The following is a 13,007-nucleotide window of genomic DNA, read 5'->3' as shown; positions in this document are numbered from 1 at the left end:
AATATTTCAAATAAAGTATGATTGTTTTAACAATTAGCTTTATTTACTCAGATGTGTGTAGCTGCTACCTGTGCCTGTGAGAACATCATTGACTGCCTGTGTGCAGGATTGGGAGCGTATGTTCATGAGTGTGCAGTTCATGGTCTCATCATCAGAAATTGGAGAAAAGACATCTGTGGTATGCTATGATTTTGCTTATGTTTAGTAAAATGAAATAAGGAAATTAAAAATACAGGGGCAACTTGATCTTGGTGGATTCTCAAAAAAAGGTAGAATTGCTTTCGTTATCTTTTACATAGGGCTGCAAGGTTTTGTGGTCCAGCAGTAGTACCTCTGTCTGTGGTCTGAAAGGCCTGTGTCAAGTCGCACCTGCCCTAGGGTATGCCATAACAAAACTGAACAGGTTGATTAAAGTAACTGCATTAGGCCTATACTCAATGGAACTGAATACTGTGCAGAGTATTTAATGAACAATTGCTGTGACACTGACTATCACACTCTCTAAAAGTTTCATATATTTTTTTGATGAGGTCACATCTCTTCGAAGCTCCAGAGAATATAGACCTATTTCATATAAACTCCCCACATTTTCTTAGCAATTTCCCACCTGCTGATGTCAGCCTAACTGACCTGTTGTTCCCTGTTTTCTCTGGGCTCCTTTTCATGAACAACTGGATTATAGATTCTAGTACCTCAGGAAATCTGAAGGATGCCACTGCATCCATCTCTAATATACACCCCCAGATGTGGACCATCCATCCAGGGAAGATATCAGCCATTACCTCTTTCAGTACTTTTTCTATATTGCTATTAATTTTTCTCTCAAATAAGAAACTCAATTTCCCACAGTTCACAGGAACTTTGCACCCTCAGCTGTGAAGATGAACAAAAAACTAATTGCACAACACCTCCACCATTTTCTTATTCCTCATTATAGTGTCCTGCGTCTCTGACTTGGAAATGTTCAGATTCACTGTCACTAACCTTTTCCTTTTCACTCATAAAAATGTTATTTTTCATTTAGATAAGCCATGTCCTAACACTCAGGTGTTTGAGAATGATATGAGGACCTGTAACCGTACCTGTCGATCATTATCCCATTACGATTATACCTGTGATGTTAGAGATGTACCAGTTTATGGCTGTGGCTGTCCTGTGGGGAAGTACATGGATAATTCTGGAGAATGTATTGATAAAGCAGACTGCTCCTGTTACATGGGTGCAACAGTTATCAAAAAAGGACAAAGCGTGACTCTGAATGGTAGAATCTGGTAAGTATATTAGATCATATTCTGCAAACTTTGAGTAAGCTATCAATTAAAGATATATAAAAGTATGATCCTGTTTTATTTCTATTTAGCACATGTGAAAATGGGAAACTTTCCTGTCCTCTCATTCCTACCACCACCCAGCCAGGTGAGCTGTTGCTTCCATTTCTTATAATGTTATCAGGAGGAACTGAGATTAAAAGTTCAATCAAAACTGATGATAATGGGATTTTCTTTCTTAGGATGTCTGAATGGGAAGGTGTACAATGATTGCACCAAAATCATTGTCCCTGGAAAGAGCAAAGCAAAGACATGCAGAAGTCGAAATGTCCCATCGGTAAGTGACAATTGAGCATTCATCAATGTCTTGTTTTGTGGGCTTTAATTTTACACAACTGTTGTCCCAATGAGAACTGATTTTGGATGGCACGACAGAATGAAATTAGTAATGTGATGAGGAACTGTGATCGACGCTTTGATTTTAACTGACTGAAGCCTAGCAATCTGAGAGCACCTCAGGTATAGTCTCACATTAGAGTTTCGTAACTGGTGCAAAACCAGTGGTTTATTGCAAATTACCCAGAAGACAGCTAAGACTCAGTTACATTTCTTTGTGTCTGGAGTAGGTATAGGCCAGCACAGATGGGGATGGGCGATGTGCTTGCCTGTAAGGCATTTTTAAAATTCATTTGTGGAATGTGGCGTCACTGGCTGGTCAGCATTTATTGCCCATCCCTAGTTGCCCTTTGGAAAGTGGTGGTGAGCTGCCTTCTTGAACTGCAGCAGTCCACCTGCTGTGGGTTGACCCACAATGCCATTAGGGAGGCAATTCCAGGATTTTGACTCAGCAACTTTAGTGCATTAAATGCACTACATTAACATAGATGCATAGTCACCATCAAGTTAGCACTTTGTTCCAGATTCAAATGTCAATTTCTCCTGTGTGGTGGTTCAAAGCCATATCCTCATTTTGGGTAGCATGCAATGCTATGGGCCAAGTGCTGGAAAATGGGACTAGAGTAGATAAGTGCTTGCTGACTGGTGCACACATGATGGGCTGAAGGGCCTTTTCCATGCTATTTAACTCTGTGACTCTCCGATTCTATCAGGAGGTGCAGCTTCTGTGTGTATCAGAATCTGTTTCTGATGATCATACATTACATCGTACAGTAGCTGTAATATAGCACCATAAGTAGAGTCATAGAGTCATACGGCATGGAAACAAGCCCCTTGGCTGAACTTGTCCATGCCGACCAGCTTTCTTAAACCAAACCAGTCCCATTTTCCTGCATTTGACCCATATCACTCTAAAATTTTCTTATCTATGTACCTGTCAAATGTCTTTTAAATGTTGTAATTGTGTCTGCTTCTACCAGTTCCTCTGGCAGATCGTATGCATCACCCTCTGAGTGAAAAAGTTGCCCCTCGGATCACTTTTAAATCCTTCCCCTCTCACTTTAAACCTATATGCTCTCATTTTGGACTCCCGTATCCCAGGGAAAAGACTTTGGCTATTCATCCTAACCATGTTCCTTATGATTTTATTAACCTCTATAAGGTCGCCTTCAGGCACCTATGCTCCAGGCAAAAAAGGTCTTAGCCTATCTGGCCTCTCCTTATAACTCAAACCTTCTAGTCTCTGTAACATGCTTGTAAATGTTTTTATGAATTCATTTTAATATGTAAATATTCTTTGTTGTTGCCTTGTTACACAATTTCAAACATACGCTAACAAACCTAACTTTTCAATTCAGGTATAGATTATATATTTTAATTTTCATATTCCTGAAACAATATAATACTTAGCTTAGGGATAATAATTGTGTAAAATTAATAATTGCACATTTTTGCAAATCTATATTGTTTATTTCCGAATGAATTTAACAAACCAAACTAAAAAAAAATTGTTCCCTTTGATGAAAGTCAAATAGTTTGTGTGTCCCTGGCTGTGTCTGTCCTGGTAATCTTGTGGAAGATGACTCTGGAAGATGTATTGATCCTGAACAGTGTCCTTGTTTATTTGGAGGAGAAAGTCACAAAGCTGGTACAACAATCAAGAGGGACTGCAATAAATGGTGAGATTACATAATTGTCAATATTAAAAGAAAAGGTCTACCCCTCTTGTAGGATTTTGGACCATGTGAGTGTTGCAATTTTCCAATGGCCTGGATTGAGTCTGTCTACATTTCTATATTCCATTTAGTCTGAAGGAATACCACTATCAACAATTTTAAAATGGCTTGCTTGTTGCTGGCCAATTTAGCTGGCCTCTGGTGACACTTCATTCATTGTAATGAATGTTTAAAATAATTTCAAAAGGCCAAGAAGATGAAATGTAAATTTGGGTTAGGAATTTAGAGAAAATAAAACAAAATAGACTACATATTTTGGTGCAAATTTAAGGAAATCAAAATACCTAAGACTGACTTGAACAGCACAATCATATTTCTAGACTTGATTGTTAGAAACGTGACAAAGTACCAAAATGGGCATCTCAAGCCCTTCTCAATGGCAGTGGAGATGGGGAATCAAAATTGCCTTTGCCAACACTGCTCAGAAAGAATAAAAAGAAAAGCTGATACCGTAGGGATAGGAGAAATATGATTTAATCCAGGGTACAATAAGCAAAAATACATTATACCAGAGAGAAAATTATCAATGGTAAAAGGAGAGGAGGGGAGTTCTTTTTTTACAGGATTGATTGGATGCCATAATATGTCTCTGAAAAACAGCAAACAGGCGATTGTGTAACTGGCTTATGAACCTGGTACACAGGGATGTCTGAAACCAATAGTTGAGAATAACCAAAATAACTTCTTGTTACAACATTTAGTGCTGAGGTGACATACTGGCACTATGAGAAATGTAAGAAAACTTCATTGCATTAGTATTTGGAGGGTTTGTGGACTACTTCCTCTTTTTGAATTTATCTTGTTCCTTTAAGCACCAGACTATACAGGCACAAACAGTTTGAACATTGCAATTTCAGATCTGATACTCCCTTCCTAACACCACATGACTGCAGCAATTCAAAAAGGCTATTCCCTACCACCTTTAGGGCAACTAAGGATCTTCAATAAATGCTGCAATAACTAGGTATTGACATCCAAATCCTGTGAACAAATAAACAAAAGTATGTGATTTAAGCAATTGAAGTAAGTAGCTAAAAAAAAACACAAAGCAACATTGTTCCCATTTAAAAATCCCCATGCACCTTGCCCTAGTTACTTTGCATCAATTAATTCTAAAGCATTTCTTGTAAGCACTCATGATCACTCTAGATTACTGAAGACATTATTGAATTTTACTGTTAGGTATTGAATCATTTTAAAATATGTGGATATACCTGTTCTCTGTGTATTTCCTCGCAATGCATGGGATTTACAGATCGTCTCTGCAAGATCAATGTCATACTCTATATTTTAGCTCTGAGTGGTGATTCTAATTTAATTAGAGTTGGCCATGCATGCTGCCCACGACAGTATAGTAACTCTTTTCAGAATGGCATACTTTGACCATAATGTCTACTTTTAGTTCTGTGCCTTTCAAGTCCTAGAAATTATTTGGAGCATTGCTCAGGAGTGGCTTTTTGATTCTTGGGATTCACATTGGTTAAAATAGTACATTAGTTTATTTATTTTAATAGTATAACACCCTTTTGAAAATAGCATGCTTAAGGATTTTCATGCAAATTTATAACTGTTTATGATTAATATTAATATTGCCCGGCAGAAAAAGATACTCTTTGTGAATTAAATCCGTAACCATTTATCTTTGCAATGAAAACGGAGCAATCGTTCTGTTTGGTCACTAATTTTGTCACTATTCAGCGCTACAGTCCTGGAAAAATTAACAAAACATAAAAGCATACTGTACATTTGGGCAAAACCATATTGTGTGATGTGTAGATATTTGCCTGGTTCAGAAACATGATTCATAACTTTCAAATAATGAAATAAATCTAGCAATTTGGGTTGGAGCAGTCATCAGAAGTAGAGCTTTCATCCACTTGTAGAGAGGTTCTCTGTGGTTACAATGGCCAAGACTGTAACAGTAATGTTTTTAACAAAGTATTTTTCTTGCAGTCTGTTTAAGTCAGTTCAAGTCAGTTCTCCAGCTTAAGTGACATCCTTACTCGGGAGCTATTCAATAGGAAAGTAATTTAACTTGTAAGCATTCAAAGGTTGAATTGCTCATGAGTAATTTGACTTTCCCTCAAACACAACTCCCATTAATATAAAACATTTAACAGCACAAAACGTTTTATAATGAGAGATTAATTTGTCATACGTTTTGTATAAACATCTGAACTGTATTACAAAACAATATTACTTGTGTTTTATATTACAGCACTTGTCGAGCTGGAGTATGGGATTGTACCACCAAGTCTTGTCCAAAGACCTGCCATGTTCATGGAGATGGTCAATATCTAACCTTTGATGGAAAGAGATATATGTTTGATGGCAACTGTGAATATATTTTTGTTGAGGTAACTGGATAAGAGCAAATGCTGCCCCTGTCTTTGTAGTTTACTATATTCAATCAGGTGGGATTTCTGTATTTCTTCTAAACCACATTGATATAGATTTCACATGGGAATTTTGTCTTATGAAATGGTAATACATACATGGATATCCCTATGCTTCAAATGCTGGTGGAGATTTTATTACCTTTAACTTTTTCAGGTTATATCATTTATTATTTGTATTCTCTCATCATTCAATTCATGCGGAACAATTCCCTCCTTTCCCTTTTTGAGTTCAGGATATAGAAAAAAATTTAAACATTAAACATTAAGCCATTTGTGTCAAGACTTTGCCAGCTCATCAAAATTAAATGACAGTGGTGTAGCATGGAATAGAATGAGTTTGGATTGTGATTAAAGAGATCTTTCTGTGTGTTTGGTTGCTTCTATTCTTTCTCAAAACATTAATCCAATTATCTGCCTTTCCCTTTTCCCTTTATTACCACCTATTTTGCCTTCATAACATCAGCATCCAGTAAATTGCATTTCCATTGCTATTGGTTTCTCTTTCCATTTCCCATTTATTTTGTACTTTTTATTTTCCTTTGCTGCTATTGTTTACCACTGCCATCCACTTTCTCTTCTCCTCCCCACCACCAGTGTCGAGAATGCGGTGCTGGAACAGCAGGATAGGCAGCATCTGAGGAGTAGGAGAATCGACGTTTTGGGCATAAGCCCTTCATCAGGAATGAGGCTTGTGGGCTGCGGGGCTGAGAGATAAATGGAAGGGAGGTGGGACTGGAGGGGCGAATGTAGCTGAGAATGCAATAGGTAGATGAAGATGGGGGTGAAGGTGACAGGTAGGAGAGGAGGGTGGAGCGGATAGATGGGAAGGATGATGATTAAGTCAAGAGGGCGATGCTGAGTTGGAAGGTTGGGACTGGGATGAAATAGTTGGAGGGGAAATGGGAAACTGGTGAAATCCACATTAATCTAGTGTGGTTGCAGTGTCCCAAGGTGGAAGATGAGGCATTCCTCCTCCAGGTGTTTGGGTGGTTAGGGTTTGGTGATGGAGGACGCCCAGGACCTGTATGTCCTTGGTGGAGTGGGGGGTGTCTGCTCCCCTCTTTTTATTGTGTTGCACCCTCTTCTTTGCCTTGAATTGCTATACACACGTTCTCTCATCTAATTTATTCTGTTTGTATCTATCCTGGTAGTTAATGAACTGGGCAATTCTCACTCCTTTTCCTGAGACCTCTATGGCTACCTCTCTAGATGGTTGACCCAATCCTATTTCCATGTATTAGATCCAGCCCTCTACTGGGCATTCAAGGAAAATGCAGTGTCCAGCATACCTGCTGCCTCCCTACCCATCCCTGTCTTGTCCCCATTTTACCTGGAAACATTGAAAGGTTCAGGTGTCCTTTATATGGCAAATTGATGTAATCATGCTCATGGCTGTGGGAGATCCATATGAAGGAAGTTGCTCAGCTGGTTTCTGGTTAGCAAAAATATTCATTATTCAATAAATATCTATCGGTAGATTACAAAGCAATTCAAATTGGATTTTGTAGAAAATATAATGCAGTATTACATTTCTCACTTGAGCACTCCTTGGTGCCTCAATCCAGTTGCAAAATTGCAACATTTACTAAACATGACAAGAACTATAGATGTTCAAAACAAGCACACGTGCCGAGGGGTTCTGTATGTTAACAGATCCTCAGTACATTATGGCAGATAAACCTTTGATGACCTTTCCCCACTGCTCCTTTGCAGTGGCTGCATCAGTTTTAATGTGTTCCTCAGCACGGTCTTGGACCTTGGACTTTGTCAGTCTGCCATACTCTGTCAAGGACAACTCCTTGCACTAGAAGATCGACAAATTCCAGGTGGGCCAAAGTGAATCAATAACGGAGTAAATCGGCATCCAGTCACAGTTGATGTTTGTCTTGGTGTGCATCCTAGGGAACTCCTGTACAGCACAATCCTGTGTCACTGAGCAGCTCAGGATCAACCTGGACAGCAACAAAAAAACACTGCATCTCTCTACAGATTTCCTTTGCAAAGGCACTTTCTAGAAGGAGATGTGAGATGGGCTCTTCACCACTGCTGTCATCGTGAGGGCAGTGTGCAGTGACACGGACAGCCTCAGTATGCATGAATGGTCTGACTGGGAGTGCCCTTCTTATCAGCAGCCAAGCTACGTCCTGGTGCTTGTTAGAGTGGATGCCTTGACAGGTTTTACTGGGTAAGCCTGTATTGGGCAAGTTGGGGTGGGAAGATGAACCACTCTTGGGAATATCTTCTGCCAATGGAGGGATCCTTCTTCACGATCACGCTCCTCAATTTGCCCTACCACTCAGTCCCTCAAACTCATTGGCCCAGTATGGCTTTCACATTCTCCTCTTCTTTGGGTACTTCCTGTATAGCCAGTGGTATCCATTGGCTGGTAATAGTGCTGCCATGGCTACCGAGCTGCTGGCCAATCTGAACAGTTGGCATCTTTCGAAGGTGTGACTCCCTTTATATATTGGGGAAAATCCAGTAAAACGTGCAGGTGACCTATCCCAGGGGTTTGACCTGTTTTGGATACCTCAATATGGAGTTCCAGTACAATGACTACATTCCTCTTCATACATTACGTGGTATTTTACTGTTTCTTTTCCCCCTCTGGAAAGTCTTTCTTTTATTCTGAGCATCCCTCCGAGAATAAAGTGGCTGTGGGACAGCTAGCTTTCTCAAAGGTAGGTTTCAAAGCCCCTTTTCTTGAGTGGGTGTAATTGAAAGGTAAATGGTACTTCATTAAATACAGCTTGAGAAATCCAGTCCTCTGTGTTGGCAACAGTATGGTGCGGGAGCCTACACCTTATAGGCCTCACTGGACCTGCTATTCACCCATAACTGTAATCCTCAGAAACCATCAACTTGAAGCTCTCCTAGCTTAATCTTTGGGTAACTTGAAGTGTGAGAGGTCATTGCATCTGTCAGCTCCCATTCTGCATTAATCGGTTTTGACAATCTCCAACATGTGAAGAATGAACAAGGTGACGTGCCAGTGGAAAACGTGACTGTCAACATCAAAAGCTGAATCTTCACTTATGCTGGTGCAAGATAGGAAGGGCTGAAGGCATATTATCATGCCAAGCTTCCTTATGCCTTTACTTTTATGTTTCTTTTCAGGATTATTGCAATCAAGGAACTGGAACATTCCAAATATTAACAGAAAGTGTTCCGTGTTGTGAAAATGGTGTGACATGCTCAAGAAATATCAAAATCTTACTTGTGGTCAGTATTTTTAACACATTGATTTTGAACCATTGTCACAGCATCCCAACCTTTTTAATCTATAGTGTGTGGAGAAATGACATATCTGTCGGTCCATGTGGTGTAAAGTTTTTTTTGGCTGAAACTTTGCAGAAGCTCAAGTCACATTATGTGTTCACCTGACCCACATTATCTCCATATCGCTGCTGCATAATATCTTCTTCAGCTGACACAAAGAAGAATCTGTAACACAAAGCCATAGTAACAAGCTCATTTTTCAAACAGTCCCCAATCATAGCACTGAAGTTTATTCCAGTTGCCTATTTGACTTCGTCACAATCAAGTATTTTTACAAATGTACCGTTGAAGAATTCCTACAGGTTACTTTTGAAGTGATTTTTGTCACCCCCCTACCTGTGTGGAGGAGAGAAGTTTCCTAAAAACACACTGGCTAGTGAATCCAGAACATGTTCCCAGACTCCAGGCACCAGCTCCTGCTTTGTGCCAACTTATACCTTTGACTTCCTCTCTCACCCATCCAAGTCAGACAGTTTCGATGTCAGATCCCTCTACCTGCTCCACATTCTCTACACCTACATGATGCCATCGTGCTGCATGCCCTTAACCTACCAAAAATCGATAAAAAAATGTTGCAAGTATGTCAAAATGTATTTCAAAATTAAATAAGTATTCAAAAAACATAGTAGCAAAATGGACTGAAAGATAACAATGAGGCAGACAAGAATGAAGGTAGGAAGTGACTTGATTGAAAATATTCAAAGTTTATGGAATGTATTCAATAATTTGAATTGTAAAGAACAAAAGCACTGGGGGACAGTTTTTGCTTTTGTATCAATAAGCATATTAACTAATATTATATCTTCAATATACCTGTTTCAAAACAAATTTAACTTTTAATTTTAGGGCAAAGAATTCAGTCTAACAGATGGTAGAATAATTCAGTCTGACAAATCTCGGGAGACCAAGTGCATTGATAGTTCCTACTCACTTCACACTGTTGGACTCTATTTAATCCTTAAATTTTCCAACGGGATCACTGTGATATGGGACAAACGCACCAAAGTATCAATCACATTGGATCCAAGATGGAAGGTAAGCACAATCTGAATGTCAGATGTTTCTATTTATATAACTTACTAATGTGGTCATTAGTGAGCATGAATTAATCAATTTATAATTAATGATTTAATAACTTGGAGAAATTAATATTGTAGTGTTTGTAACGAGGTCAGCCAGTGGACCTCAGAATATGAGATTCCTGATTGAGGCTGTTAATCTGGTCCAATCAGGGAGCCCTGGCTAATAGATAAGAACAAACATGTCAGACATCCTGTTCACTCTGAGAATTGGCTCTGAGGGAGCTAGATCAGTGACAAGGACTCTCCATGTGTAAATAAAGGGTGATGGATAACTCTTTGTGGAGTTATTTCTAATAAGTTGTATTCCAAATTATAAATGTGTCATGCATTTGCTAAACTTATAGACTAAATTGTTTTATTTTAAATGTGTTAAACTTCCAGATGGATAGGTCAGGAAGATTTATTGTGTGCATGTGTGAATATTTTTGGGTATTGGTTGAATAAATGTAATCAACATCATATTTTGCAGTTGATATACTGAAATAATTTATTTTCATCTTAAATAGGCCTTTGGTGTAAAACATTGAAAATAGCTGAAAGAATCCACTTGGCTCTTACAGCAAGTGATTGTTTGTTTGAATTTCTAAGTCAGTTAAATAGAATAAATAATCTGAGAAGTTAGTGAATAATGAAAAATCCAGGACTGAACAAATTCGGAATGGATTGAAACCATCACCTCAAGATACATATAGGCTGTAGTGACAGATCTGCTCTTGACTCCAGATTCCAGCTCTAGCTGCAGATTCAATGGCTGAGATTGCAGAGTGTAAAATTGTAATGCTTTTATTTGTGCTGAGTTAGCCATAGTCTGTTGTGCTGATAGTGAATGAACCACAGCTGTTTCTCCAAATAATGCAAGAGTTTCATTCGATTTCTGGCCAGAGAGCCAAAGGTATTGAAGTTAACAAGCAGAGCAGTCAGATTAGTTCAAGCAGAGGGGATTCTCAAAGGTAAAGGCTGAGAAGCTGGTGTGTGCAAAACAGATAAAACAGGTTATTCATATGAATACAAAACAAGGATTCAGGGTAAGATAGAAGAATTCATAACAGGAAATTGTGACATCAATAATTAACATTTTGTTGACTGGAAACAGGACACTAAAATTCCATAGAGGTCTTTCTGCTCTAATTCCAATGGGACTGTGGTGGAGGTCCCAAAGAAATGGAAGAAAATCCAATCTCCTTTGTTCTCCTTGGAGGATTTCACAGTCTCTGAACAAAGTTACAACAAAGGAGCAGAACTCCCCTTTGAACTTTTCAGGGAGATGGATTTTTAAAAATAATATATCAACGCATTTTCTATTACAGAACAAAGTATGTGGTCTATGCGGGAATTTCAATGATGATGTTGCAGACGATCTAACAACTAAGGGGAACTCTGTGGTGACTAATGCCTTAAAGTTTGGAAGCAGCTGGAAATCATCGCTGTCTTGTTCGGATGCAATGAATCAAACATTCCCTTGTGACAGAAACCCCTACTGCTTAGCATGGGCCCAGAGAAAATGCAGCATTATCAAGGATGCTGTCTTTCAAAAATGCCACAAAAAAGTGAGTTAGTGTTTCTTGTCGAAACCAATAAAATCATTTTAAAGCAGTTTGTAAAGCCCATTTTCTGATCTTGTGGTGTCTTTTACCAGGTTGATCCTACACCATTCTATGACGCTTGTGTCCATGAAGCTTGTGCCTGTGACTTGGAAGGGAAATATCTGGGTTTCTGTACTGCTGTAGCAGTGTATGCAGAAGCTTGTAATAAAGCTGGTGTTTGTGTTAACTGGAGAACCCCAGATTTATGCCGTAAGTGTTATTTTGACACCTGATACGTAATTATAATAATTATTAAAATAATGGAAGAAAATGAATGGGTATCAGTAATTAAGCAAAAGTCTGTATGGAGTTTGCACATTCTCCCTGTGTCTGCATGGGTTGCCTCCGGGTGCTCCAGTTTCCTCCTACAGTCCAAAGATGTGCAGGTTAGATGAATTGGCCATGCTAGATTGCCTGTGGTGTTCAGGGATGTGTAGGCTAGGTGCATTAGTCAGGGGCATATGTAGAGTTATAAGGTGGGGAAATGGGTCTGGGTGGTTACTCTTTGGAGGGTCAGTGTGGACCTGTTGGGCCAAATGGCCTGTTTCTATGATTCTATGCTCATTACAAATTATGGTCCAAAACCTTCCTGAAAATTTACAATAAAATGTAGAGTTTCAAAAGAAATGTGTTTTCTTTTGTACTTTATTTGACATTACTTTTGTTTATATTCCATCTTGTTTATGAAGGACATATATCAAATATCAGATCTGCTCTGGGTGTTCTCTTGGGTTTTGGATTTGCAATTGAACTTTACTGTTCGGTACAGAAATGCAATATTAGCACACTGGGTTGTAACAACGTAGCCCTTATTACATCAGTAAAGACTAACAACTCAGAAGTAGAATGGTTGGTACAGAAGTGTCTACCATATTGCCTCATCTCCTCATCTCCTGATAATCCCAATGCCTCACCTGAACTGCTCATTGTTTTTCCTCCTGATCTTCATCATGGCCTGCCCATGACCAAAAAAAAAACCTCCGTACTCTAAGTCCTGACAGGAGCATAAGAAATGTCTTTAGTTTCTTTAACTTAGGAAAAAAGTCAAACCATTAAACTCTCTTTCTCAGTACCTATCTGGAACTTCAAACACACTGTCCAATGATGAACCCATCCAATACTCGTCTCAAAGATGTCAAGCTCCTTTAATATAATCTTGCGTTAGATGTGAGCAAGACCTGGTAAAGACTGCAGATATCCTTCTTAAGGGCGACAGAGGAATCAAGTGGGTTTACACATTTGGCAGTTTTCATGGTCATTATTA

The 13,007-nt window shown here is 38.9% G+C and overlaps 1 protein-coding gene across 12 annotated transcripts in view; it reads left to right on the top strand.

The window, feature by feature from the left end:
- Positions 1-13,007, top strand: part of LOC140466807 (mucin-5AC-like) — a 167,408-nt gene that overhangs the window by 28,043 nt on the left and 126,358 nt on the right. For all 12 annotated transcript variants that reach the window (XM_072562449.1, XM_072562452.1, XM_072562444.1 and 9 more), the window contains exons 16-25: positions 52-178; positions 1,025-1,271; positions 1,361-1,416; positions 1,511-1,605; positions 3,192-3,343; positions 5,619-5,757; positions 8,917-9,021; positions 9,925-10,113; positions 11,468-11,707; positions 11,797-11,953. In XM_072562449.1, coding sequence (XP_072418550.1) covers positions 52-178; positions 1,025-1,271; positions 1,361-1,416; positions 1,511-1,605; positions 3,192-3,343; positions 5,619-5,757; positions 8,917-9,021; positions 9,925-10,113; positions 11,468-11,707; positions 11,797-11,953 — 1,507 coding nt within the window. The remainder of the gene's footprint in view (positions 1-51; positions 179-1,024; positions 1,272-1,360; positions 1,417-1,510; positions 1,606-3,191; positions 3,344-5,618; positions 5,758-8,916; positions 9,022-9,924; positions 10,114-11,467; positions 11,708-11,796; positions 11,954-13,007) is intronic.

The sequence above is a fragment of the Chiloscyllium punctatum genome, chromosome 44 (assembly GCF_047496795.1).
Source record: "Chiloscyllium punctatum isolate Juve2018m chromosome 44, sChiPun1.3, whole genome shotgun sequence".
Lineage (NCBI taxonomy): Eukaryota > Metazoa > Chordata > Chondrichthyes > Orectolobiformes > Hemiscylliidae > Chiloscyllium > Chiloscyllium punctatum.
The sequence above is the reverse complement of the archived record's forward strand: the minus strand, read 5'-3'. Positions and strand labels throughout refer to the sequence as shown.